The sequence below is a fragment of the Epinephelus fuscoguttatus genome, linkage group LG1, assembly GCF_011397635.1.
Source record: "Epinephelus fuscoguttatus linkage group LG1, E.fuscoguttatus.final_Chr_v1".
NCBI lineage: Eukaryota > Metazoa > Chordata > Actinopteri > Perciformes > Serranidae > Epinephelus > Epinephelus fuscoguttatus.
The window spans coordinates 47171850-47197262 of record NC_064752.1 but is presented as its reverse complement, the minus strand read 5'-3'; the positions used below and the strand labels follow the sequence as shown (position 1 = coordinate 47197262).

Genomic DNA, 25413 nt, shown 5'->3' with positions numbered 1-25413 from the left:
GCAAGGGGCCCAATATTGAGAGGGCAGATATATACATGTGTTTTGTAGCATTTACACTAGTGAGAAATTACAAGTATGCAAGTCATGATATGCTTACAGCTATGTTATCTGTGGTCTTGTATAGAGCATCAAAATACCGTACCACAGATTCAGAGTTTTGTGGCTTAAAATCAGAAACCCTCTCCAGCCAAAGACAAGGAACCAAGACCACTATGGATGAGGCTTGGGTTATCATTAACAAATCAGAAAAGTAACATCCTAAAAAGGAATCACAGCTGCATTTTGTGTTGTTGGCTTGCAAGCTAGTTCAGAGCTCAATGATATATAGTTTTTATGCAAACATGAATTCTACTTCCTCTACTCCTATTTTACTGTAACATGAGATACTGTGGTTGTCAATGTGCTTAACAACCTGCAGCCATGGATACTGCTAGTGTTTCAGTTTAACCAGTGACCGTGGTTTCAGCTGAACGCATCTGTGGTTGCTTGTAGTACCTCACATAAGTGTTTGGTGTACAGGGGTAGTAAATCCAAAAGTGCAATGGCTATCCTGGTGCTGTCTTACAACTGTCGTGGCCTGCATATGGGGCAGAATGCAGGAGATAAAGCTTGACGTCTAGTTCTTGACATCTTATGTCTACAAGAGACTTTTTTAGCCAAACAGGACTTGGATAAACTGAATTCCCTTGACCCAAATTTTCATGGGGTGGGCAAGTCAATAACTGATCTCAGCACAGCAATTGTCAGGGGCAGAATACCAGGGGGGTGGCTGTGCTCTGGGACAAAAGGCTTGATGCTGTGATAAAACCGATTAGGCTCAATGTTGATTTGTGTATTGCTGTACAGTTTTCATATTAAAAAAAATAGTTTTTTAATGTTTTTTATATTATTTATTTATTATTATTCCAGTGGAAGTGGGTGTAGGGGATTCATAGCAAGATCAGCTGTCTCGCTCCTGGGGGAACTTGGAGTACAGGGACAGAGTTTGAGGAAGACAGTGAAGGAAATGTCAGATGAAGCAGCTAGATGTAGTCAGTGGATTTGGATGAGGAGAAATAATGTCAGTTGGGGGCCAGCAGGGGGACCTACTAGGCAGGGTACATAACTCCTTGAGATCGAGTGGAGAGATCCACCGATCAGTTCTCTTAGGAGAAAATCCAGGAGGAGGAAGGTTATTTAAGTTTGGGAGTGGCCTATTTGAACCCCTTTTGTTTGAGACCATGCTGCAAGGTGAATGTGTTTGCTGATTCTGTGAGTTAATCTTTTCTATCTCCCTTAACTTTAGCTTATATTGGAGTTATGATATGTAGTGTGTGAAATAGGGTATGGTGAATGTGCTAGGAAAGGCAGTATCGGCACGTGCACTACCTGGAGCTTGCATAAACGGAGCCTGGGTTTGTTGAAGGTGGCAGTGCTGTTTGGGCTGAGAAAGCCATGTGTAAGTAAGGTAAAGGAGGTTGTTGGGTTGGTGCGGGGAGCAGTGAGAGCTGGTATTAGTGGAGTGTCTCTGGGATGCCAGAGATCACTGTCTAGCCTCCTCGAGATGTCGTGGGACCAACTAGACGAAACACTGGTGAAAGGAGGTTCCCACCTGATGACCCAAAGACGTGTTAGTTATCACTGCTCATTGGTCTGTGTAGTTAAGCCTCGCCATAATAGCTTATCATAGGGCTTAGGAGATTATTCACTGAATGCCGATCCTTTATCTAGAGCACAAATTTCTTGTGTTTATTTGAACTATCAATAACTTAACTCACTTTTGTGAGGATAACAAGCTCATACTATCAAGCAAAGTGTTACTGCCCATATACAGCTATACATACATAAGTGAAGCCTGGCACATCACCTCATGGCTTGACCATAGTATTAATACAGCTGATGGTCATGAAGCCTTAGAGAACATGAATATTAAGTATCGGGCGTCAGTAACAGATCATATACTCTTAGCCTTCATTATTAATGTCAACTCTAACCACAGAGGATGTCCTGGATTACTATAATAACACAGACAATTACCTAAGGAATATGCTTTTGCCTAAAGATGCAATTATGTGTAAGGATGCCAATTGTATGAGTGAGCAGCATAAGGAAGACCTCTGTACAATGTATGATGATGTAGTGGCCACTCTGTATGATGGAAGCAACCCGTTCTATAAACACAATAAGCATGGAAGTACAACATTAGACCTGGTTGGAATGAGCATGTAGCCCCATATCATGCTGAAGCCCATGAAGCCCATAAACTCTAGGCCATGGCTGGTAGACCTAGGCAAGGCCTGGAACTTGAATATAAAAAACTTGCAAATGCAAGATTCAAGTATGCTGTTTGCTGTATATCCAGAAATGAACAAGCCATGAGGGCTGACTCCATGGCCTACAAAATGCTCTCTAATAATGTGAATGACTTCTGGAAAGAGGTGAGAGCTCTTCATAATTGTAAACCCTCACTCCCATGTACAGTTGATGGAGTATCTGGAATGCGGATAACATTGCAGAGTTATGGAGGCAACACTATAGTTCCCTGTTTAACTGCATAAAAAGTGATCTTGAGTCCACTGTGTCCAACAGAACACAAAACAACCAGACATTTTGATGCTGGTAATAGTTTTAAGTCAATGCTTAAAGCTTGCTAACTGGTCTGGATGGCTGGGGTAAAACACAACTTTCATTGCTAACATGTGCACATGTATTTTTGATGATGTCGGTGGTAGTTATATTTTTGAGCTACGTAGCATATGTAAAACATTAATTCAGGACTATAAATCCATTTAAAAGGTAAAGTATGCAGGAATTGATGGTCACTGATGGTTCCTCCTCCCCACACTGCCTGTACGTACACTGCAACCTACTGTAGTATCAGAGTCGGCAGTATAACAAATCTAATGGGGGGGTAACCAGCAGGGGGGCACAATGAAATGCCATTCAAGAACTCAATATACAGTATGATGTAAATGCTTCTTAATATGAGTTTGCCATCAACAACCAACACACTAACCCAGCTCCAATTACAAAACATTCTGCAAAGTCCCTCTTTTTAATACACAGACACACACACACACATACCCACACACTGTGCACCCAAACTGCAAAAAAGGCTGGATTTAGACAGACCCAAACCCAAACATTCCACATTTTGCATAATAATGAAAGCCAAGGCTGGCGCCAAGAAGTGAATTAAATGCATGTCTTACCTTTAGAAGAGTTGCAAGCAGCGACTGTTGGTGCTGAACCTACTAAGAACAGTGTCCTTCCACTCAGTTGTACACTTTATGGTTAAGTCCCTTTTAAACGCCAGCTGAACCAAGTGGGCCTTTCTTTTGTGGAGCATTACGCGTCTGTGGTCTGAAAATATGTTTCTCAGGGTGGAGAATGAGTTCTCACACATGACTGTGGAGGCTCCAAATGTTAAAGCATGTTTGAAAGCAGTCAGTACACTGGGCATTGCGGTGAGATGCGAGTGGTACTTGGAGATGATGTGCTGTACAGTCCATTCCCCCTCGACTGGCTGCGATTGTTTTTGCAAGCTGAAAAACTGTTAACCAACCTCGTACCCCATCTCAACAACAGGCCGTCGTGACAAGTCCATAATGTGTTTCACAGCCTTCACATCCAGAAATGTTCAACTTTTTGGGTTCAATGCAACAAGTGCACAGGCCAACAAGTACCGAATCAATAGTGCTGTAGTTCTGTCTCTTCAGTCCTGTTTTGTCATCATCATCAGTGTGTCTTGTGGTTCCCTCAATGACATACTCATCCATATTAGCTGCTGCTTTGCGTCTCCATTTGGAAATCATGGGTCTCAGTGTAGCGCTCGCAGCCGCAGCTGCGGCCACATCCCACACTTTATTGAACTCCTCATCACAGCAGAGTTCCCGCACACAGGCTGTCACAAGTCACTAGTGGGCGTCCTCTCTCTGAATTTGGTGGATCCAGCAGGGCAAGAACTGTGTGCACTAAGTTAGCAATGAATAAGAAGCTCTGCTTTGGTCATCTTGCGCAGCAGGCCCACAGTCTCCAAAGGCTGGTACAGTATCAGTACAGTATCAGTCTCAGTAAATAGGGATGTCAGGTTGTTGAAGGATTTCAGGATGACTGAAACAGTCAGTCATCAGACAGTGGCGAGATGTCCCGTCCATCTCTGTTCCAGTTGACATTTAAGGTGCACACCCTTAGAGTGCACAGCAACTGTCGGCTTCTTGCAGAATTTGTAATGGGCCTTATACACATGAAAAAAATCCACTTCAGCTGTCTCTGCTGACAGTGCGTGTACTGTGTAGTGTAGTGTAGTGTAGCTGGTGATTCAGACAGTACATAAGGTATGTCACGACCGAGCTTCTCTTACAGTAGCTTCTGGACACCACCATGTTTACCAGACATGAGAGCAGCTCCATCAAATACCTGGCCAAGAATCTTTGATGTGTCCAGGCCAGCTCCATTTAGCTCCGCCTGTCTGTTAATGTCTGTGTGTCACCCTTAACGGCGGTTGCTATGGTTAGCGGATGCTCTGTGACCACATATGACTCATTTACAAATCTGATGACAATCTGTCATGTGGGGTCACAGGTCCCATCTACTTTCAAAGTGTAATAGGAGTCCCCAACCTCCTCCACTATAGCCTCAGTCACCACACTGGTCAGTGTTCTAATGAGTTCATTCTGAATGTCATGACAGGTGTATGTGGCGTTTCGTGGGATTGTTTTCAGAACAGCTGCCAAATCCAGGTCCTTTTTAATCGTATAGTCCAATAAAGTCTTCCCTCGTAGAGGCAGCTGGTTTTCAAAAATCCCACAACATCAATGAGAGAGGAGACATAATACCTGTTCTTTCGTAGTTGGTCCGCGTTGAGAAGTGTTGAAATCTCCATTCTAGCATCAACGCATCTCTCCCGCTCCTTCCACAGTGTGTAGGAAGAAAGATGCTCCTTTGAAGATTAGTGTTTATGAAATCCCCAATCTTACTCTGTTGATTTTTTCCAGTTATGGAAACCAACATTCACAAAAGCATCCAGAGTTTGAGACCTGCGGTGGCAGCTAAATTGCAGACAAAAAAAAAAAAAAAAAAAATGCTGCATCGGCTTTGATGCTGTATTCAAGCCAGTTGCGGTTATGAAAGCAGGGACAAATGAGCGCTTCCTTCCACTGAAAATGCCTGCAGGGTACTGCTGTAAAACAATTTAGTTGGGCTGGTCGGCCCCAAGGTCATCCATCGGTGCTATTCACAGGTAGCACTTAGGCTAGCAGATGCATTGCTAGCTGGCTCTTGCTCTTCAGAGGCAGCGGTGCTGGGGCCGGGCACATTTGCTCCCTCTTTCATAGATGGAGCGTGAGGAAGCCTTAAAGAGGCAGCACCGTGTAGCCACTTTCTTATTTCCATTCTCCGTTCGAGGTGTTATTTCAGCCTGATAATAGCTTGCTCTCACTGTGAAAAATGTTAGCGCCGTCTTGCTAACTGACCGTGCTGTCTCTTGACGTAATGGCAACGAATCAAACCAGTAGGGTATGGCCCATGAATGCCATCAACCCCACACTACAGTTGTTGTAATGGAAAAGCTGATGCTAGCAAGCTAACTTAATTGCCAGTACCCACATGTTCAACAAAAAACAGGCCTCAGTCTTAATCTTCTCCTTCACTGAAAGCCAACCCCAGATTTACTCTCATTTTGGAACAAGCTTTGTCCGCTTGACATTTCTTTTTGCTATATTTGCATTTTTTCAACGCTGTGTCCGCAATTTTTGTAGCTTGCTCCTCAATGCATGCTGCTGCACCTCTTCGCTACCTTTTTTTAAATTCCCAACCTCATCTGTGCCTTGTTGGCCAGGAATGTCCTGTACACAGCAAAGTAAGAAGAAAATAATGAAATATGGGCAGAGGACAGAGAGATAATTATACCGTCACACAATGAGAGTGGGTCATAAGTGGTGACTGAGAGGGATTACTTCTATACGAGTCTATACATTGGTTTTTTTTTAGGAAAATCCTACATAGAATATTTTTAAAGTAGAGGTTGTGGCAGTTCCTTGTGTCTTCATCTTCCTGGCACACACATACATTTGGTGTGTTTCAATATGTTTGTTGTTGTGGCTAAAATCAAGGACTGCAAAAGCACTGCAGTGATCAAATTCACACAAACAAAGACAGATAAAAAAAAATCAGTCAACAGTAAATTCTGCTCTGCAGACCACACAGGTGTTTTCAGTTGTTCTGTTTTGCTCAGATTCAAGTTGTTTGGAGTTATGGTGGGAATTACTTTGCATTTTTATAAGAATGATTACAGTGGAAGCTGTCCTGCCTTTGCAGATATACAACAAAACCAACAGTAGAGTGAGTGAAAGCCAAGGACAGTCCTGGTTTAATCAGGCACAAGTAAAAGCACCTGTGTGGATAAACCATAATAGTGGTGATGCATGGGTCAGGGTTTAAATCCTGCACCAATCCGCCCAGTCCAACAAGTAAACATATGCATTAATCAATGGCCTGAACCCGACCTGAATTGGAGCTGAAAGTTTCTGGTAATGACTGTCGCCGATAACAACCTACTAGCTGTTGGCTATATAGTATGACATTTCCAGTAAATGTCATAGTGTATAACATGTGTTTTCTGTTTAAAAAGTACAAACTTAGAAAGACAGCAAGTACTCACCCATCTTTTAAGTGGTTACGCCTTGAAGTATGACATTACAGAAGTGCATATTTAGCAGATTCTGCATGGACAGGGAGGCGCTTGCTGTTAGGACACGGTGTTAGTTACACGCAGAGCAAAATATTTTTACCGGACATTATGACCGCAGAGTTATAAATATGATGTACCTCAACAGATTTTCCTGGTCAAAAGCTAAATAACATTAAGGCTGAGTACAGCAGCTGAAAAAGCGGCTTACTGTGCTAGAGATAGGAGGAGAGATGAAGAGAGGGTGGATGTTGGATTAGGCTATTTCACAATGTTTCTGCACGTTATTAATAACTTGCTCAGAATGCTGCTATGTCACTTTATTACCCACCCACCTGACACCCACTTATCCAAACTGCCCAGCCTGCAGGTCAACCCACAGGACCCACAGACTGTGGGTCAACCCACTCATCACTACACAGGTGTATGGTGTCTTTAATGTGTCCTCTACAGGACAGTGTAGCATTTGATAAACCAGAATGTTTAGGAAATGAAGACAAAACTTAAAGGTTTGCATAGCAGGTCTTCTGCAGTGATAACTACTATCACACACACACACACACACACACACACACACACACACACACACACACGGCTTTGTATGAACTATTACTATGTATGGACTACAGCAGGACCACTGATATTACAGTACTATACAGTATAGTGCATTTTAGCCTCTGTTAGCCTCCTGATGAAGTTCAGTTTCCAGGTAAATATAGTGAAATTATGACTCTTTCTCTTTTGTATTTTTTTTTTTTTTTTACAGATTTTGCTGTGTCAAGGGTAAGTTCCCATTATTGTTGTTATCGTGTATGGTTGTGAATAGTCTGTGTGTTGTAATGCATGGCACAGTGTGTATCTGAACACATTAACACTGTACCTACTCACAGACACAGTACCGTGTAATACATGTATTATATGCAAAACACTCAGAGGCTGCATGTGAGAAAAAAAGGGAAGAACAAACAAAAAAGAGGACAAACAAATTCATGGACATAACATAAATACTATCTTTAGTGGGATGTAGCTATGAACTGCTGATGACTGACACTGATTTTTACTGAAACTTTTATTTTCTTATTAATTTATAAAAAGGCTACAAATACATCTTTAAAAAGATACGTTATTGATTTTCAACAAGCTTTGTATCATAACTACTGAGGAGGATTAGGGAGAAAAAAGGTCGTAGATTTCAAGAATAGAGTCATAGATCTACAAGAATACAGTCGTAATATTACGAGAATAAAGTCGTAAATCCACAAGAATAAAGTCTTAATATTGTGAAAGTCAACCTGTCATTTTAGGGAGAAAATAAGTCAGATTAAGAATAGAAACCCGACGTAACATGGTATAAAAAGCTAAAAAGTGTTTACAAACAGTGTTGGGGTGATTAATATGTGTTTTAACAGTACTGAAGTACTATAATGTGTTACCCAGGCCAGTTCCTTATCCCTGCTGCTTTCAGGCAGCCTTAGGACACAAAGTAATACAGGATACATTGTTATAGGTAGCCTATATGAATGGGAACACACTCAACATGGTAACGCACAGTGCAGCATCACCCAGATGTTCTTATCACTGGCACCCTTCTATAATGTAGTCTGTAATATAACATAACAACACTCAGAGGATATTTATTTTCTGGTGGCGCACTTGCAAGTGGAGTGGGATGTATAAATGACAACTGAATAGATGCGTTAATAAACGCGTTACATGACACTGTAAACCTAATAATATCACCTGAAATCTGCGTTTATATCACTTTGGCACTGCTAAAATGTATATTACTGTCACCCCAACAATGTTTGTTGGGGTGACAGTAATATGTTGTTGTTTTTTATTCTTGTAGATTTACGACTTCCTTTTTGTAATATTTCGTCTTTATTCTCGTAGATTTACGACTTTGTTCTCATAATACTTTGACTGTATTCTCATACATTTAAGACTTTATTCTCATAATATTTCAACTTTTTCTTGTCGATTTACAACTTTATTCTTGCAATATTTAGATTTTTATGGCATAAATTTAGGACTTTTATTCTTTATTTCAGCTTTATTTTCGTAGATTTACCACTTTATTCTTTTAATATTTTGATTTTATTCTCGTAGATTTATGACTTTACTCTCATAATGTTTCCTCTCCTAACTCAAATCCAAATGCGTCATCCAGCACATTTTTGCTGGCTCTAGGGCTGTCGCTCGAACTACTGATAGAACTTACTGTTACGTTACTGCCTATGTCTCGCCTAAAATGTCTTCAGAAACATATTTTAATGTACTGTTTGGCTGAAATACAGTTATTTGCGAACAGGAAAGGAGCATCATACTGTTTCCTGTATTATAAAAACAGGCTGAAAATACTGAAATTAAACTGTAAAACGAAGCAGCACTGATCAAATATAATCCAAGATTCTGTTACTTTGTTGCCTATTTCTCTCCTCAAATGTTTTCAGAAACATTTTTTAGCTTACTGTGTAACTGTAATTTGAGATTTTCCACTACCAGACGGCTGCCATTGTGTTTCCTGTGTTGAGTTTGCATCCTCCATCAACAGGAGCATTTAGTGGTTCAGTGTGGTGCAGTGTATTCTGATAGTTATTCTGGTAGTTGTATGTATCCTACCTCTTGAGCAAAAGCAAATGCCATAGCCCTTTTTCTCTGTTTTCTCTGGTCATGTAGCACCAATGACATCGGCTTGCCGCTTTTTACTACACAGACAGGTCAAGCAACACATTCTCACTCCGACCTTGTCATATATCAGACTTTGGTCATGGACTTTTTAACGTCATGATATGATGGGCAAGGTAGCCTGGGTGAGTTGGTTGTTGACGTTCTGGCACATCGTGTCAACTTCAGCCTGTTACATGTATTGTCTGTTTTCAAAACACACTTGTGTTTTCACAGGAAATGTACAGTTTACATACAGTCTCTTTCAAAATAAATGCACGCATGTCAGTAAAACATCACAAACTGATGTTTTTTTTTTTTCATTCAACAACAAATGCATGTGGTTATGTTTAGCCAACACACGCACATGGTTGGGTTTAGGTAAGAAGAACAGGGTTTGGCTTTACAATCATGCGGGAAGCGAACAGCTGCCCCCGGGGGAAAGTTGGTTGCCCTACTTTTTTCATCAGTGTCTGTCGTTGGAAGTCACTGTATTTGACAACTTCGGAGTGAGAGTTTTATCAAAACATCATCCCTTCAGCAGTGAAATACTTCTTTAAGTTAACTTCTCTATGACTCATCATGATTTAATGCAGGATGTATCACAAATTTCTTTTGCTAATTGAAATACTCTAGCTCTGCACAACCTGCCATAGCTGCATGCATTTCAGTGTATCTATTATCATGTAAGAAAAGTGTTAATATGTCTCTGTTCAGACCATCTATTAAATCTCATGCACAGATTGTATCTCGCAGTCACATACTTGTCAGAGTAATCCTGCTAGCTATTGTCATTTAACACGTCACAGTGAGTGCAGTTTCCCCTCAGCTGACTCTACCTGGTGTCAGGTCAGATATCTTACACTCCTCCTCATGAGAGAGATAATGTGTGGTCACATTAGAGACTCTGATAAAGTGATACATTCTATTCAGGTAATGTTGGCAGGCTAAAGGGCTGTGCTGAGGCAGAGGGGTAGAAGAAGAGGAGGAATTAGTGAGAAAACAAAAGGTGGTGGCATGCTGTAGGAAACATCCTCAGGCATAATTCCTTCCCAAAGGAGCCAGGCCTACTGCGAATGGAGAGGAGACGTCAGGTCGAGAAAGGCCTTTCACTGAGGAGCGTGTCTGCTGCGTACACCAGGCCCTGAAGCTTCTCTCTGTGTGTACGTCAGCATCAAAGACAGAGAGGGCAGAGAAAAATTACAAGCCAAGCTGATGTACAAAGAAATCCCTCAACACAAATGTGACGTGAGCAGCTGGGTGCTCCGTGCATAAAAAATAAATAGTTAAAAGCACCAGCATGAAGAAAATCATCTCTACCTCTTAGAATTTTACAAGAGGAAAAGATTGGGGAACTCTAAATGTGTCTTAATATTTTTTTCGTGCCTACTCTTGTATATTTCAGAATGAAAAAATGCATTAATATTCCAATATGCAATAATTGTGGTGTTTCTTTTTTGTTTGTTTTTTTACATTTCCAGCTTTTATTGTGCATGTATTGTTTTGATGCAGATGAAAAGCTAGAAGGTAAAAGTTTGTGACTGTGCAAGGAAACTAATTAATTTAATTAATGAATTAATTAAACGTCACACCCATGCTGCCCATGATCCCATCCTGCCAGCTCTCCCATTTATACAGACATTTGGCACTTTAACCACCTCCATTCTCAGCTCAGAGCTGAGACAACTTTGTGTCCACATTGTACAACTGTATTTTAAGCATAGCACAGTGAGGTGGAACAACAGCAAGAAATTCGGGCATCAAAGAGGCAGTGTAGAAGTGGCCATAGTAACAGGGCTAACTGTTAGCATCACAAAGCTAACATCACAGAAAGGTCATAAACAGTTTTAACAACAGACCTTCGTCCATATTTCTTTTTTCTTTTTCTTTTGTGAAAAAGTCAGTAATAATCTTTAACAAGATGATATGTGCATTTAACATGAAGTATGTAAACTACAAATAAAGTATTTTTAAAAAATAAATTTAAATGAATAATTTCTTATTTTGCAGACTTGCAGTGATGATTGGCAATGTATATGTTGATGTTGTTCAATGTCAAGTCTGTATTTGATAATGTGAGGATACTATAAAATGTACGGTAGCTGTTCTGACACAAAATCTAACACAAGGGCCCGTCATCAGTGTGCACTGGGGCCCACCCTAACTACCATACACCACTGCCCAGTCCATATGTCAAAGTATTCTAAAGTATACTGAACCCTAAATGGCTGTACAGAGTGTGTGTAAATGTTTAAGCTGGCTAGCAGGTGGCACCATGCATTCATACCATACAAGGTGTGATAGAGGGAATGTGACTGTCGGGAAAAAAGTACTTTAGGTAGTCAGAAGACTACAGAGGTGCTATAAAAGTGCAAGTCCATTTAGCTTTTGTATGTTGAGTGTGAAACAGTAATGAACAGAGGCAGTCATCGCCTGGATTTTATGAGAGTGGGCTTGTGAATTTTGGGTTGGTAGTTTGAATCTCTGGACCAGTGAGGGTCCATAGTCTGGCCTGTAATAATAGTTGTGCTAAACCACCGCACCACAGAGCAGCTCCCAATGTGTATGTCTGAACTGGTGAGAATGTGAAACATTGTTTGTGTTAACTTTCTTTAAAAAGACATTTATAAAAAGAAATAAACCATGATGATCTGATTTTGAAACTGTTTCCTCCCTTAAGCTCCATCTTGGCTCATCTCTACAAATGGATGGAGTAAGACCAACCAGTTTTTTCCTATTAGTTTATATGACGTGTTGATCCAGCTCTGCAGCATGTCACCCTTGCATGCACTCGGATCAGTTACCTTTTAGTGAGGAACTGATGGCTGTCCTCTCCTCTGTCTTGTGAAAGGCAATGCACTGTGAAACCCCCTTTACCTCTTCTTATGTTGTCTTTGTGTTGAATTTGCTCAGCTGTAATAGAAAATTAGTAGCTGTGTTCTAGCCACTGATGGTGTGAATGATGCACTGGTTAAATTCATTTTTTTTTAAGATTTCTTACACTGAACTGCCAAGCTAAGGTAGAAGGGCACTACTAAGTGCAGTCCATTTACCATTTGTGACAAGTTAGATGAGAAAAATAAAACCACTAGTGTCAGCAGGCAATATTCTTAGATAAGTTTTCAGACCTGAAGCAGGGGGAAACAACTACCATGGCTCTGTCCAGTATTATGACTGGCAATAACTCTAAAACTTAATGACATGTTGTATCTCATTTTTTTAATCTGCACACTAAAAGATATGTCAAAACAACAAATTGTGGCTCAACTCATAGATAGGACGTCTCAAAATTAAAGGGACCTATTTAGCTATTCCTATTTTTCTGTCATATATTTAATGTTAAAATGTTAAATGTTCATTTTAAACAAGTGATCCCTGTAAGCAAAAACCTCAGGCTAGAGATAATTCTGAAAACTTTTTCCCCAACTTTTTTTTTGCAACCAAATGACATCAGCTCTTGACAGATTTCTTTTTATGATCATCTGTGTTTACATTATGTACACTGTTACATGCGGCTACATGCTAAGGTCAGGGAAACATGCAATCTTGGTTGCTGATGTTATCAATTTCTCTCTGATTTCTGATCATAATGTGCCTGGAGCACGTGATTTAGGTAGGGGATTGTCCTGGATCAACATCCCACTTTCCCATTTTTCAAAATTTCTTTGTGCTTCTTCAGAGCTAAGCTAGTTTTCCAAATTGAAGTTAGTACAATTGAACAAAATCCTTATAAGCACCTGCAGGGTTAGCAAGTTGGCTTGCTAAATAGGGAGATTATGCTAACAAGTAAGCTTACCAATAGCCTACAATCATAGCTAGTTATCCTGCTAAGTAGGTTCACCAACAAAAAGTAAGGATAATATAATTTTTTCAGTGCAAATACCTGTTTTATTTTGTTGTTATTATTATTTTGCAAGATTACAATGCATGTGTTGATCCAGGACTGCACTGTCATGTTGACCTAGATCATATGTTTATGTTGATCCAGCACTATCCATGTTGATCCTGGATAGATTTGATTGTGTTGATCCAGGGCCATCATTGCCACACTGATTCTGGATATTTGTTTATGTCAACATCAATAAAGCAGTGATTGTCCTGGATCACAGTTTGTAATTCTATTCAGGATCAACATGGCAATGATGGTCCAAGATCAACCTACACAAATTATCCAGGGTCAACGTTGATGATGATGATGATGATGATGGTCTTGGATCAACATAAACAAGTTATACAATATCAGCATGTGAATGATGATCCTTGATCAATATAAATAAATTACACAGGATGAAGATGACAATGATGGTCCTGGATCAACACTAGCACTACAGTCTTGCAAAAAAATTGTTTTGAGTGGGCTATGGAACAAAAGGGGAAATGTGTCCATTGCAGGTCTTTGCAGCTGTGAAATCACATTATCCTTACTCTTAATGTTAGTGAACAATATTCTAGCCTATTGGCAAGCTTACTCGTTAGAATGTCCTACCTAGCTAGCAAGCTAACTCTGACCCTTCAGTAGGCCTAACTTATACAGATTTTGTTGATTGTTAGTGAGGATTTTGTTCAGTTGTACTAACTTCAATTTGGAAAGCTAGTTTAGCTCTAAAGACACCCAAAAGAGTGCAGGAGCAGCACAGTGATGATGTCAGAGGGCTTTGATTGGTCAATTGCAATGTTAGTCCAGGAATGCAATGTGGGTTGATCTAGGACCGTGTCCTACTTGGCAAAATCAAATCTTGCTACTGCTGGAGCATGTCAAGTTGTGTTTAGATGCTTTCATCAGTGAATTTTCATGACAGACAGTGCTGTTGTGCTCTTTAAAATGCATATGCCAGCTGCAATTACAGTGCAGAGTGTGTGTGAGTGCAGATCCGGAAGATCTGGAAACTCTGGCACTGCCTCTGGGGAGTGCTGTTGAGGTGGGGTACTTGGTCTGCAGTGGTGTTTGGATGGACGGAGTGCGTCAGGTAGCATCCACATGAATGCCAGGAACCCAAGGTGTCCATAGACTGTATAAAATAAGCTGAGAGGACAGGTTCAATGCCTTGAACATGGGCACGAATTGGCTGAGATGACGCCGAGCAGACGGCCGAGTCGAGGCTCAGCTCTGCAGCAGAGCCAGCGGCTAGTTAGCATGCTAGTTAGCTACCCGTGATGGTGCGACCTGTCAGTCAAAGTGACCACGCCCTTAATTATGCGCAATTTCAAACCTTAATAACATTTAAACAGAAGAGTTAGAAAAAAATTCACCCTCCTCAGAGTTGTCATGAAAAGGGAACTTAACTATAGAGACCAAAACCATTTTTTGTACCAGGCTGTAAACATATTTATTTCTGCTCTAAAGTTGGGCATTTTAACATGGGGGTCTATGGGAATTGACTCACTTCCGGAGCCAGCCTCAAGTGGACAGTCAGTGAACTGCAGTTTTTGGCACTTCCGCATTGGTCTCACTCGTCTCCCCCGGAGGTTGGGGCTTGAAGGTGTCCTAGCAGAATATTGCATTGTAACAAGATGATCAGTGTTATTCACGTCACCTGTCAGTAATTTGAATTACATGAAACATACAAATGTAGAATATCTGTGGATTGCAGAAATGTACAATGCCAACATTTCTGTCTGGCGACTGGGCTGATTTATTACTGTCAATAGTATTAGGGCTGTCAGTGCAAATTTGGCATCCACCGGGGAAGACAAAGCTAGAGTGACAGGTCATCCTAAACAGATTAATAACACAACCAGAAGCTGAACCAGCTGAGAGTGCTCAAGCTGTTAATATCCTGCTCTATCACAACATATCGCCGTTTGGTCAGTGGACTTTCACGTCTACATATTACCCACTAGGTATCCTGAGTGTGTCTCTAGTTTATGTTACGGAACGACATGTCAATTTATACCTATTACACTGGTTGTGTCTTTTTAAAATACATTTCCATTTTCACAGCAAATGTACAGTTTCTGCTCGTTAGATGCATAGCCTACAGTCAAAATAAACTTACATCGGCAAAATACTGTGTATTTATGTTTATTTCACAGTGGAACTAATGCATGTGGTTAAGTTTAGAAAAAAACATTATGGTTCGGCTCTACATTCATACGAGAAGCAAACAACGGGCTTCCTGGGTGAATGTCCAGTGTTGCTGAGCTGCTTACTTAAATGGTCTTTATTATGACCTCATTATTGACAGGTCAGTAAGTAGCACCCATCTGCATCACAAGCTTCTGTTAGTGTGCCTTTCTGTTTATCTAATAGAGGGAAAGGCACTAATACATTATTTATTTGATGAATCTTTCATCTCTTATTGAATTTTTTAAAAAAAATTGGATGCAATGTTAGAATAAATACATATAAAAATATATTCAATTTGAATCCTCCTGTATATAGTAGGTATTACATTTTAAACCAGTAGAAAAAAGGCTCTCTAAAATAATACTGCATTGAAAGAGGGAGTGTGGAAAATGCCAGAAAAAAATATATTAAAGGCGTGACCTTTCAAGCCCATTGAATTAGTATGTTTCTTTTTCATCTCGCTGGCTCACACTGACTCATATGTCAGAGTCCTTCTGCCGCCTCTCTCCCTTCCATCTGCAACCGAATAGAGCAGAGCAGCAGACATAGGAAGGAGATTAGGTGTGAAGAAGACTATCCAAAATCTTCTTCTTCATCTTCATCTTCATCTTCATCTTCATCTTCTAACCGCTTCATCCTCTTGAGGATCGCAGAGGATATCCCTATCCCAGCTGACATCGGGCGAGAGGCAGGGTACACCCTGGACAGGTCGCAGGGCTGACACATAGAGTCAGACAACCATTCACGCTCACATTCACACGGACAATTTAGAGGATCGAACCGGCAACCCTCTTGCTGTGAGGCGACAGTGCTAACCACCACACCACCGTGCCGCCCCTATCCAAAAATCACAAACTACAAATGATGATGATGAGATGACACAGCTGGTGCGAGTCAAACATGTTTTAGTGGTTTCAGAGCCAAGAGTCAAATAAAGTTAAACATGCATTAATCACTATTTTTGATATTAACATTGAATCCAGTGACTGGATGAATGAATTATAGTGTCACAATATAAAGCAAAAGATCCAGACAGTTGGTGGAGACCAAAACAGAAGTGAAAGAAGGAGCAAATACTGAACATCACATGACCAGAAACAAGGATTCAGGGACAGGCCATGGTGGTGGCTGTGGATCTGTGGTGTTTTTCTGCCTCCTGGTGTGCAAACATTGATTCATGCAGCATTAAACAAATGTCACATGACTATCAAATGGCTTGAATCATCTGAAGAAGCATGAAAATCAGGCGAATCAAATTACATGCAACAACAGCGCCACAGAACGTGGAGGAGACTGACGTCACTGTATTGTTCTTTGTTATATGTCTGTCACTGTGACACTTAAATTGGTTAAAGGAAATGAAAAAGGGTGTAACATTGCATTTTCTTTTTGCTGCTGTTTTGTGTCAACTGTTTCTGGAGTTTAAGATGTAACTGCATCATAGAATTAAAAGTGGTTGCACCAAAAAAAAATAGTTCTTATATAGTTATTGCTAAATATTTACACTCAGTAACTGCCAGGGATAACTGCTGCTACGTTTAATATATTGTTTGGGCTGTTAAAACTACCATTATTGTAAGTCATGTTACAGGTACTGATGCAGTAACTTATTGTTTATGTACTTTATTGCTTTTGTTTTTTTAGGTTTCAATGATGCAACTCAATTTAGCAAATCGCTTTGAAAGTATGCTTGTAGTAGCTTGTTAGGACTTCATGCAGATTATGTTTAACGAGATCCTGGTTGCTAAAAAATTCTTGTAGTTGAATAAATCAGTCTCCAGAATGACAAATCTGATTCAGCCCACAGTGAATGTAAAAATACAAAGCCAGTACAAGCATTAATGTTTATCCACCTTATTCCTGAGGGACTGTCTATGGTTAGACTCAGTGGCTAATCATGGTGGCTAACCACCAATGGTGGTTCTTTTCAAAAGTAATTCACCTTTAATTTAGCAAATACTGCTTTGCTTTTCATTTAACAGATATTTAACCAACAGTAAATTAGTGTTTTCTAAAATGTCCTTGCAGGGCTCTGGTACATGTTGTGCTTTCCACAACTCTAACATTACTACTAACCAGACCAAGCTAGATTTGATTCTTCAACCACAGTGTGTTGACCATGCACCCAGAACAAAAAGGGATTGTTCATGTAACCAGCGGTACAGTTTCATTTGCCAACCTCCAGAGAGGAATAGGATGCCACCCATCCTGTATAAGACCAGATCATCTCTTATTGAAAAATAAAACGCACTGTCCTTCAGTGACCCAATACAGGACTTAATTTGTCCTGCATTTTCTTGCAAACCCTATTCTGATACTGTATATAGGCCTACAGTATGTTTTCATGTGTTTGGAATGAGAGAAGAAATAATACACCATAAAAGTTTCAAGAGCGGAGAAGTATTAAATCAGAATTTATGGAAGTGAATGACACCTACAATGACAGGTCTGTCACTACTGTCTGTCAATGTCACTACATGATATTTGTGTCTCCCTGTCTGGGTGGATTCTCACCCCTCATTAGAAAATTGCCAATTATAAAATAAACTCAGCATCATACCTTACATTATGTATTTAGTCATCTAGGCTGAGAATGTGTTAATGATTAATTGTTCCTCTTTCACATCATAAAAAATGAATGTCTAGAATTATTTATTTTACTACTACTATTATATGACTGATATTACTGAAGTCTGCTACTAAATTCAGTGTCATGTTTCACTCAGGAAAACTCTGATTTAATAAATCATCATCAGCAGCAGCAGCAGACAAGTGGAGCATCATCTGAGAAACATCACATTTATTCACTTAACATGGAGCTGAAATTTATACTGAATGTGTTAATGTCTGTTTATGAGTTGTAAGAAATCATAGATCATCTTTTAGAAGGAGTAGATGTTTACTGTACACTAGCTCAGGCTGTGTTAAAGTTAACAATATGACAAGCTAACTGTTAACGTGCTTGGTTAAATATGAAAACAACAAATGTTTTGAGATGGCCGTCAGAGATGATAGAGGTATGGTCACATTATACCATCTGAGGTGTAACAGGTGGTGTGTTCTACATGTTTTATTTCCCAGTCCCTCTTGAAGAGAGGATTAGTGTACTGTTAGTGTACTGTTACCACTGGAAAACGCCAGTCTCAGTTCAGCGCTGAGAGTCGTGCCCATAACTCAGGCAAGGTATCATGGGGGCTGGGAATAAGGTGGATATCAACTTCTATTTTGACTCACTCCCTTTAAATGTTCAGTGTGTAGGATTTAGTGGCATCTGGTGGTGACAATGAAGATTGCAACCAACTGAAACCTCTACCACGGGCCAAGCATGTAAGAGAACAACGGTGGCCGATGTGAAAATACAAAATGTCTTTATTTAGAGCCACTGTTTGGTTTGTCAATTCTGGGCTACTGTGTAAACATCATGGTGGGCTCTGTATAAGAGATACAAAACACAATTCTAATTTCCAGGTTATTATAAACGAATGAAAACAAGTCAAACTAATGAAAAGTTATGAATATGATATTCCATCTCTGCCATTAGATCCCCCTTAATCCCACACACTGGACCTTTAACTCAGTGTATGTGTTCATTTATACTTTCGACTTCTCAATTTCGAATTCTGTGGTTTTGTCTCCCTTAAAGTCAACATTATATATTAAATATGCACAGTGTTGAGAAGCTTACTTTTGAAATGTAATAGGTTACAGATTACTAGTAACCCTGTTAAAAATGGAATAATGTAATTATTTAAATTACCTTATCAGAGTAATGTAACCATGGTAATTACATTTGATTTTTCTAACAAATATTTTAAACTGTCCAAAGACATGCAGGTTGGGGACTAGATTAATTGGTAACTCTAAATTGTCCGTAGGTGTGAATGTGAGCATGAATGGTTGTCTGTCTCTATGTGTCAGTCCTGCGATAGTCTGGCGACCTGTCCAGGGTGTACCCTGCCTCTCGCCCGATGTCAGCTGGGATAGGCTCCAGCCCCCCTGTGACCCTCAAGAGGATGAAGCGGTTAGAAAATGAATGAATGAATGAATATTTTAAACTGGGTAATAAAGCTGAAAAAAAATTCCAGAAATAGGCTATGCCAATGGAAGACATTCCTGCACAGCCAACAGATGCAAAGCAACACAATGAATGTTTCATTCCACATACAATCTTACAACTGAGAAGAATATGTCCAGACGTAACCCCTCTGTTATCACCAACATTTTGATTAGTAACTGCAATGTAATTCCTTTTTTCTCGATAACTGTAACTGATTACAATTACAGTCATTTTGTCATTTCATTACAAGTAACTAGTTATATTACTGAATATGCATTTGTTATTTGTCACTTCTGTGGCTTCATAAACACGGCTCAGTGTGTGCCAGTGTTGAAAGTGTTGTTTCCAGTACAGTACAGTGTAAAGTACACAGCATAAATGAGTCCTGCTGCTCCCTCCTGTGTCACCCCCTTTTCTCTTGCTCACCTGATTAGGCACATTTCTCATCAAACATGTCTAATTATTTTTTCTCAGCTAAGATGTCTCTTGACGCTGTTTCTCTTCTCTCTCTGTTCCCCCTCCAGATTGAAATCCGGGACACCAAAGATCCAAGATTTGGAGTCCAGCGGTTCCACTGAGAACCAGACTTCTCTCCTCTTCTTCCAATCCCCCACCTCCATCCGTCCTGCTCTTGCTCCTCCTCTTCTCTCTGAAGCTCTTCAGGTTAAACCTTTGATCCGGGCCTGGAGGCCAAACTCCAGCAGTTTGTAAAATACAGCCGAAGTGGAATCACCTAACAAAGGCAAACCCGGTGTGATGGAAGAGAAACACATCCTGAGAGGAAGTATGATGATCAGCTTTACCAAACTCTGGGATAAAATTATTCCTAACACACAGTGTTACTGTCTCTAATGTTGCTATAAGAAAGATTATGAAGTTATTGATAATGATAATTATAATGCTTGCAGTAGGAGTATTCTATGAAAATATACATATTTTTATTGAGTGGGAAAAGGTGTTTTCCAGCTTTAAAAGCAACATTATAAAGTGCATATGTAAAAGCACAAAGGTGCTACTTCTGACAAAACAGAAAAAAAAACAAGAACAAGGAAAAAAGATGATTTTGTACAGCCACAGAGTAATTTTGAAGTCTTTTTCAGGCCAATTTTCAACTGCTCTTTGTATATGACAAAGTCTAATCCCAGGAACTACAGAAATAAAACACGTATGTAAATGAGATGTTTGTATGTAAACAGGGTAAAAAGAAGGATTTTGAGGCACTTTTTTGCCCCCATACATGACACATCTTTGTACGCTGTGGAGTAGAACAAAAAAAAAAAAAGGTGTGGGTTCCACTTGTCTTTTAACCCTGCGTGTACCTTTGAGCCACCCATCATCCTTCAGCCCACACTACACTGAGAATCAAACAAGGTGAGAAGCAGAGACACATCCTCCCTGTCCCCGGCTCTTTAAATCATTCACATCACTACATTCTGTCTCTTCATTTCTAAAGAACGTTTCCTCCCCCAACCCACTAGACACATTCAGTTGTGCTGTAGTTTGTACTAGGTTTTGTTTGTATGTTCACCACCAGGAAAGGCCCTGCATGCTGCATCTATCTCAGGCTTGCAAAGATGAGGCTTCCTCTAAACAATCAGCAGGGCTCAGACTCCGTTAAGTCAAACTGGCAGTCTGCTGCACTATCCAGGCCCACCAGCTGAAGAGCACAGAGCTAAGCCTCCATGTCGAGAGGACAGACCCAGCACAGACTTTCATCAAGACAAAAGACACCATGCGCCGTGCTGCTCCCCTGTTCTAATTCAACACAGGACCCTTTCTATGGAGAGAGATTAGTGCTTAGAAATACATACATTTTTAATTTGACATGTCGATTTTGGAAAGACGACGCAGCTGAATGCAAAGGCTGGATAGCAAGTGAGAATGGCCTAGATGTATTTTATTTAATTTTACCTTTAAATCTACAGTTTTAGTGCGATGTCACATGTGAGTGAAGTTATCACCAGCGAATATTCGCTTCCCGCTCACTTCCATTCAATGAAAGCAGACAACGCGTTCTCATCCCACCTCGTCAAATACTGGCACTTTGTCAGTGGACTTTCACATCCATATATGACATGCTGACATTCTAGGATGCCATGTCAATTTACACTTGTTACATCCATTGTGTCTTTTCAAAATACACTTCCATTTTCACAGGAAATTTTACATGCATACAGTCTTTTTCAAAATAAACTAACAATAGCCGCGTTTCCCAGATCCAGTTAAGAAGATCTTAGTGCTAAGAGCTTCTTAAGAACACTCTTAAGCCGCCCGTGAAAGAAAAACACGTTGCTCTTAGCTTAAAAAGATCTTTCACTAAAAAGGAGCTGTAAGATCGAGCTGACCCACTCCTAACAGTCTTCTTAGCGACCAAACACTCACAGCTCCAGCCGCGTCAGGCACATTAATATTACACTAAGCAAGGAGATATTAAAACAGTGTGCACTGTATATATTTTGATCTATTTTATACTTCAGATTTATATTGTCAGAATGAAATTTGTTATTTTCTGTTACAAATTAATGCTAAACAGTATAAATCTGAAGTTTAAAATAGATCAAAATATATATGGTGCGCACTGTTTTAATATCTCTGTGTAGGCTAATATTAATTTGCCTGACGCGGCTGGAGCTGTGAGCGTTTGGTCGCTAAGAAGACTGTTAGGAGTGGGTCAGCTCGATCTTACAACTCCTTCTTAGTGAAAGATCTTCTTAAGCTAAGAGCAATCTGGGCAATGTGTTTTTCTTTCACGGGAGGCTTAAGAGCGTTCTTAAGAAGCTCTTAGCGCTAAGATCTTTTTAACTGGATCTGGGAAATGCGGCCATTTTTCCTTGAGCCTTCCTGAGTGACTGGTGGAAAGTTCATGACCTTCCCTCCACTATGAATTAGTTGTTAGATTTTTTTTAAACTTGATGTTTGAAAGTTAAAAGTTGAAGATGCCTTGGTTTTTCAGACGCAGAATAAAGTGATTGTGATGAAATATCATTATTTTAAACTTGGATTTGATTATGTTTTTTCTGACAGAAGCATTCATCCCATGTACTGTGTTCACGGACCATCAGAAATGATCATTTCTGTTTTTACACTTCCTGGATATGATAAATGGTATCATTTTGATAACTTGTAAAGAAAAACTGCCTTCTGGTTTGGAATGCATGCTTTCTTTAAACATCAGCAGTAAAATATAAAACACAGCCATTAAGTTGTATACCCCTCCCCTAATCCAAAAAAAAAAAACATTTATCACTTTGCAGTGCTTAAAAAATTATCTGACATACCTCTCCCTTTCTGCACCGTCCTCTTCCCTCTCATAGGTGATGAAGAGTCTCTTACTAAGTTGTTACTGGAGGTGTTTCAAACTTATGCAGTTTGGCAGCATTATAAACTGATGCCGCCTGGCGGCATATCATACAGCCACAAAAGGTGCATTTTTGTGTCTGTGTCTGACACCAAAGTCACTGACAAAGCAGCGGTGTTTGACAAAGCGGGGATGAGAACAAGCTGGGGCAGTAGGCAAATACAACATTTGCTTCTGGTTGCAAAGCACATTGACCGTTCTCTAAGTCCCGCCCCCGGATGCAGAATGGCCAATCATAGCGTAGCATCAGGCCCGCTCAGACCAGGGTGTGACAACGACACAGCTGTGCCCCATAGACTCTCACGCAATAATTTCAGATTTCCTTCATTTTCAGGCTGGTTTTGTGGATTTCAAGCTAAATGTTTGTGTCTGGATCACATCGTGTATTATATGTTACTCATTACCTGGAGAGGTTGGAAGGAGAAATACGTTTCTTCCCTGTTCCAAAACCAAAATCAAACCCTGAAAAGTGTAGCTAGCGATCACCAGTGGTGTGGTGGTTCACTTTTAAACTGTGATCTGTAGACTAGTTCGGCTCTGGCTAACTATCTTGATCTTTTTAACCTATTTTTGCTGCTGAGTCAGTTTGACATCCTGGATATATCCTTCAAGTGCATTTTGTAGACCCCTCTGCCTGCCTCTCTGTGGAATCACTATTTCGTTTTTCCAAATATATAATATTATCTCCTCAGGGAGTGCAGTTAGTTAGAGTGTGGTTTACATGCTTACTCCAGCAGCTTGTTGAACAATCACAAAGGGGCATGGTTAAGTGAAATGTCAATTCTCATCTTTGCGTCACATGGAGTTCAACGTTGGTGAACTTTGACCACTGAAGTTGCAGCCTCACCCAACAGCAAAGAAGTATGTGTGAAGGAGACACTGACTGAGCCAGCCTATTGTATAATATTAGCCATAAAAAATCCATGCTGCCCCAAAGGAGAGATGCTGCCTGAGCTGGCAATGAGTTGGGAGACAGGCATGGAATATAAGAAAATGTAAAATGCACCAATAACATATTTCGCGATATTTATTAACAAGCTAGTTAACATTAGCTGGCAAGCTAGCTTTCCACATGTCTCACACACAGCATTCACAAATTCAGCCCAAATATTGCCACAGCAGGCAATGGTCACTTGCCTGCATTCCCTAATGTGTGACTGTGCCCTTAGACGTGTCTCATTGTTCTCTGAAAACCACACAAGTATAGATTCAGTCCAACAACACTGGGCTGTAGTTGCATGCTAGCACCAAGCAGATGGATACAAATGCTGTCAGCTGGGTTCACGACAACTTTTTCCCATGCCTGCACTTTGGTTTGGTAGTCTCATAGCTAGGGGTATATTCACTTCACAGTGAGAATAACAAGGCTCTTGTGCTGCACATTTCCCTTTGGTCGTCACAGTATTTACTGCTCTGGAACAGTACTGTAAGCTGTACTAACAGCTCCACCCACAGTGCTAATGTTGCTGGTAAATTGCTACAGTTAAAAGTGAAGAAGCATTTTTGAAATGTGAACTTTTGGCACGTATCTGCAACACTTGGCACATATGTGTATATGGCAGAACATATACACAATAATGGTGAGGCATACGTAAAGGCTGTTTTTCTGCTATTATGTGACAAAAAATTCAAAAATATATATCAATCACATTTGACTATAGTTAAGTTATAGTAAGACCCTTTTTGAATAAAGTAGGTCACAAAGAGAACTGAAATTCTGATCAAAACAAAATATCTGCAGGCACTCTTTTGTTTCCATAGTTTTCCACACTCAAATAAACACAATTATGCTGTTTTATTATTTTTGTTTCCATCTTTCTATCTATTCACTTCTATGTATAAGTATTTGTAAGTCTTTAGTCTAGGGTTTCCAAACCTTTTCTGATCCATGACCCTGCTTTTAAGTCCAAAATTCTCATAAGCCCGGCAGGCCAGCTCTCATTTGATTTTTGAGTATGACATACTTTTTATAAGCATGGAAGGACATGGAAATACTCATATATTTCAAACTTCTGTTTTCAGAATATTTATAAATAAATGAAATTAGCTTTATTCTTGCTATTTGGACATATTTGCTGGCATTACTATCAAGAGATAGCATAATGATTAACATCAATGGGCAATGCACATTTCTTACTCATTTCAAAATGCTCCTTTCTTGTCAAATGCCAATTTGAAAGACATGGCATTGTAGGAATACCTTGTGCTCCCCTTGGTACATTTTTTGCATTTTTCAATTAAAAATACTCAATGACTTTGCATTTCTGACTGTTGCTTGGCAACAGAATACATAATTACAACAAAAATGGTCTGTTTGTGTTTGTATTGATGTAAAAGTTTGGTGTGAATGTGTGTATTGAGAAAATTATTTGTGTGTGTGTATGTGTGTGTGTGTGTGTGTGTGTGTGTGTGTGTGTGTTTGTGTACAGGGAAACAGAAAGTCTATTTTGCTCGCTTTTGCAAGTCTCGCCACCAGACAATCAAAGATCTCCGCCTTCTGATAGTCTGGGGACACTCCTTTCTAAAGTGTGTTTAACACACCGGCAAAAACAGCCGGCAACAAAGCAACGCCTCTTGCATTTTTGAAAAGGACACGC

At 40.0% G+C, this 25413-nt stretch overlaps 1 protein-coding gene across 2 annotated transcripts in view; it reads left to right on the top strand.

The window, feature by feature from the left end:
- The window catches only part of lhfpl4a (LHFPL tetraspan subfamily member 4a), an 85030-nt gene extending 63370 nt beyond the window's left edge, over positions 1–21660 (top strand). The window contains exons 3-5 of one of the 2 annotated variants that reach the window (XM_049571748.1): positions 7434–7450; positions 12015–12047; positions 19983–21660. In XM_049571748.1, coding sequence (XP_049427705.1) covers positions 7434–7450; positions 12015–12047; positions 19983–20036 — 104 coding nt within the window. In that variant the 3' untranslated portion in view covers positions 20037–21660. The remainder of the gene's footprint in view (positions 1–7433; positions 7451–12014; positions 12048–19982) is intronic. The other variant, XM_049571757.1, reaches the window with a different exon arrangement.
- The last annotated feature ends 3753 nt before the right edge of the window (positions 21661–25413 follow it).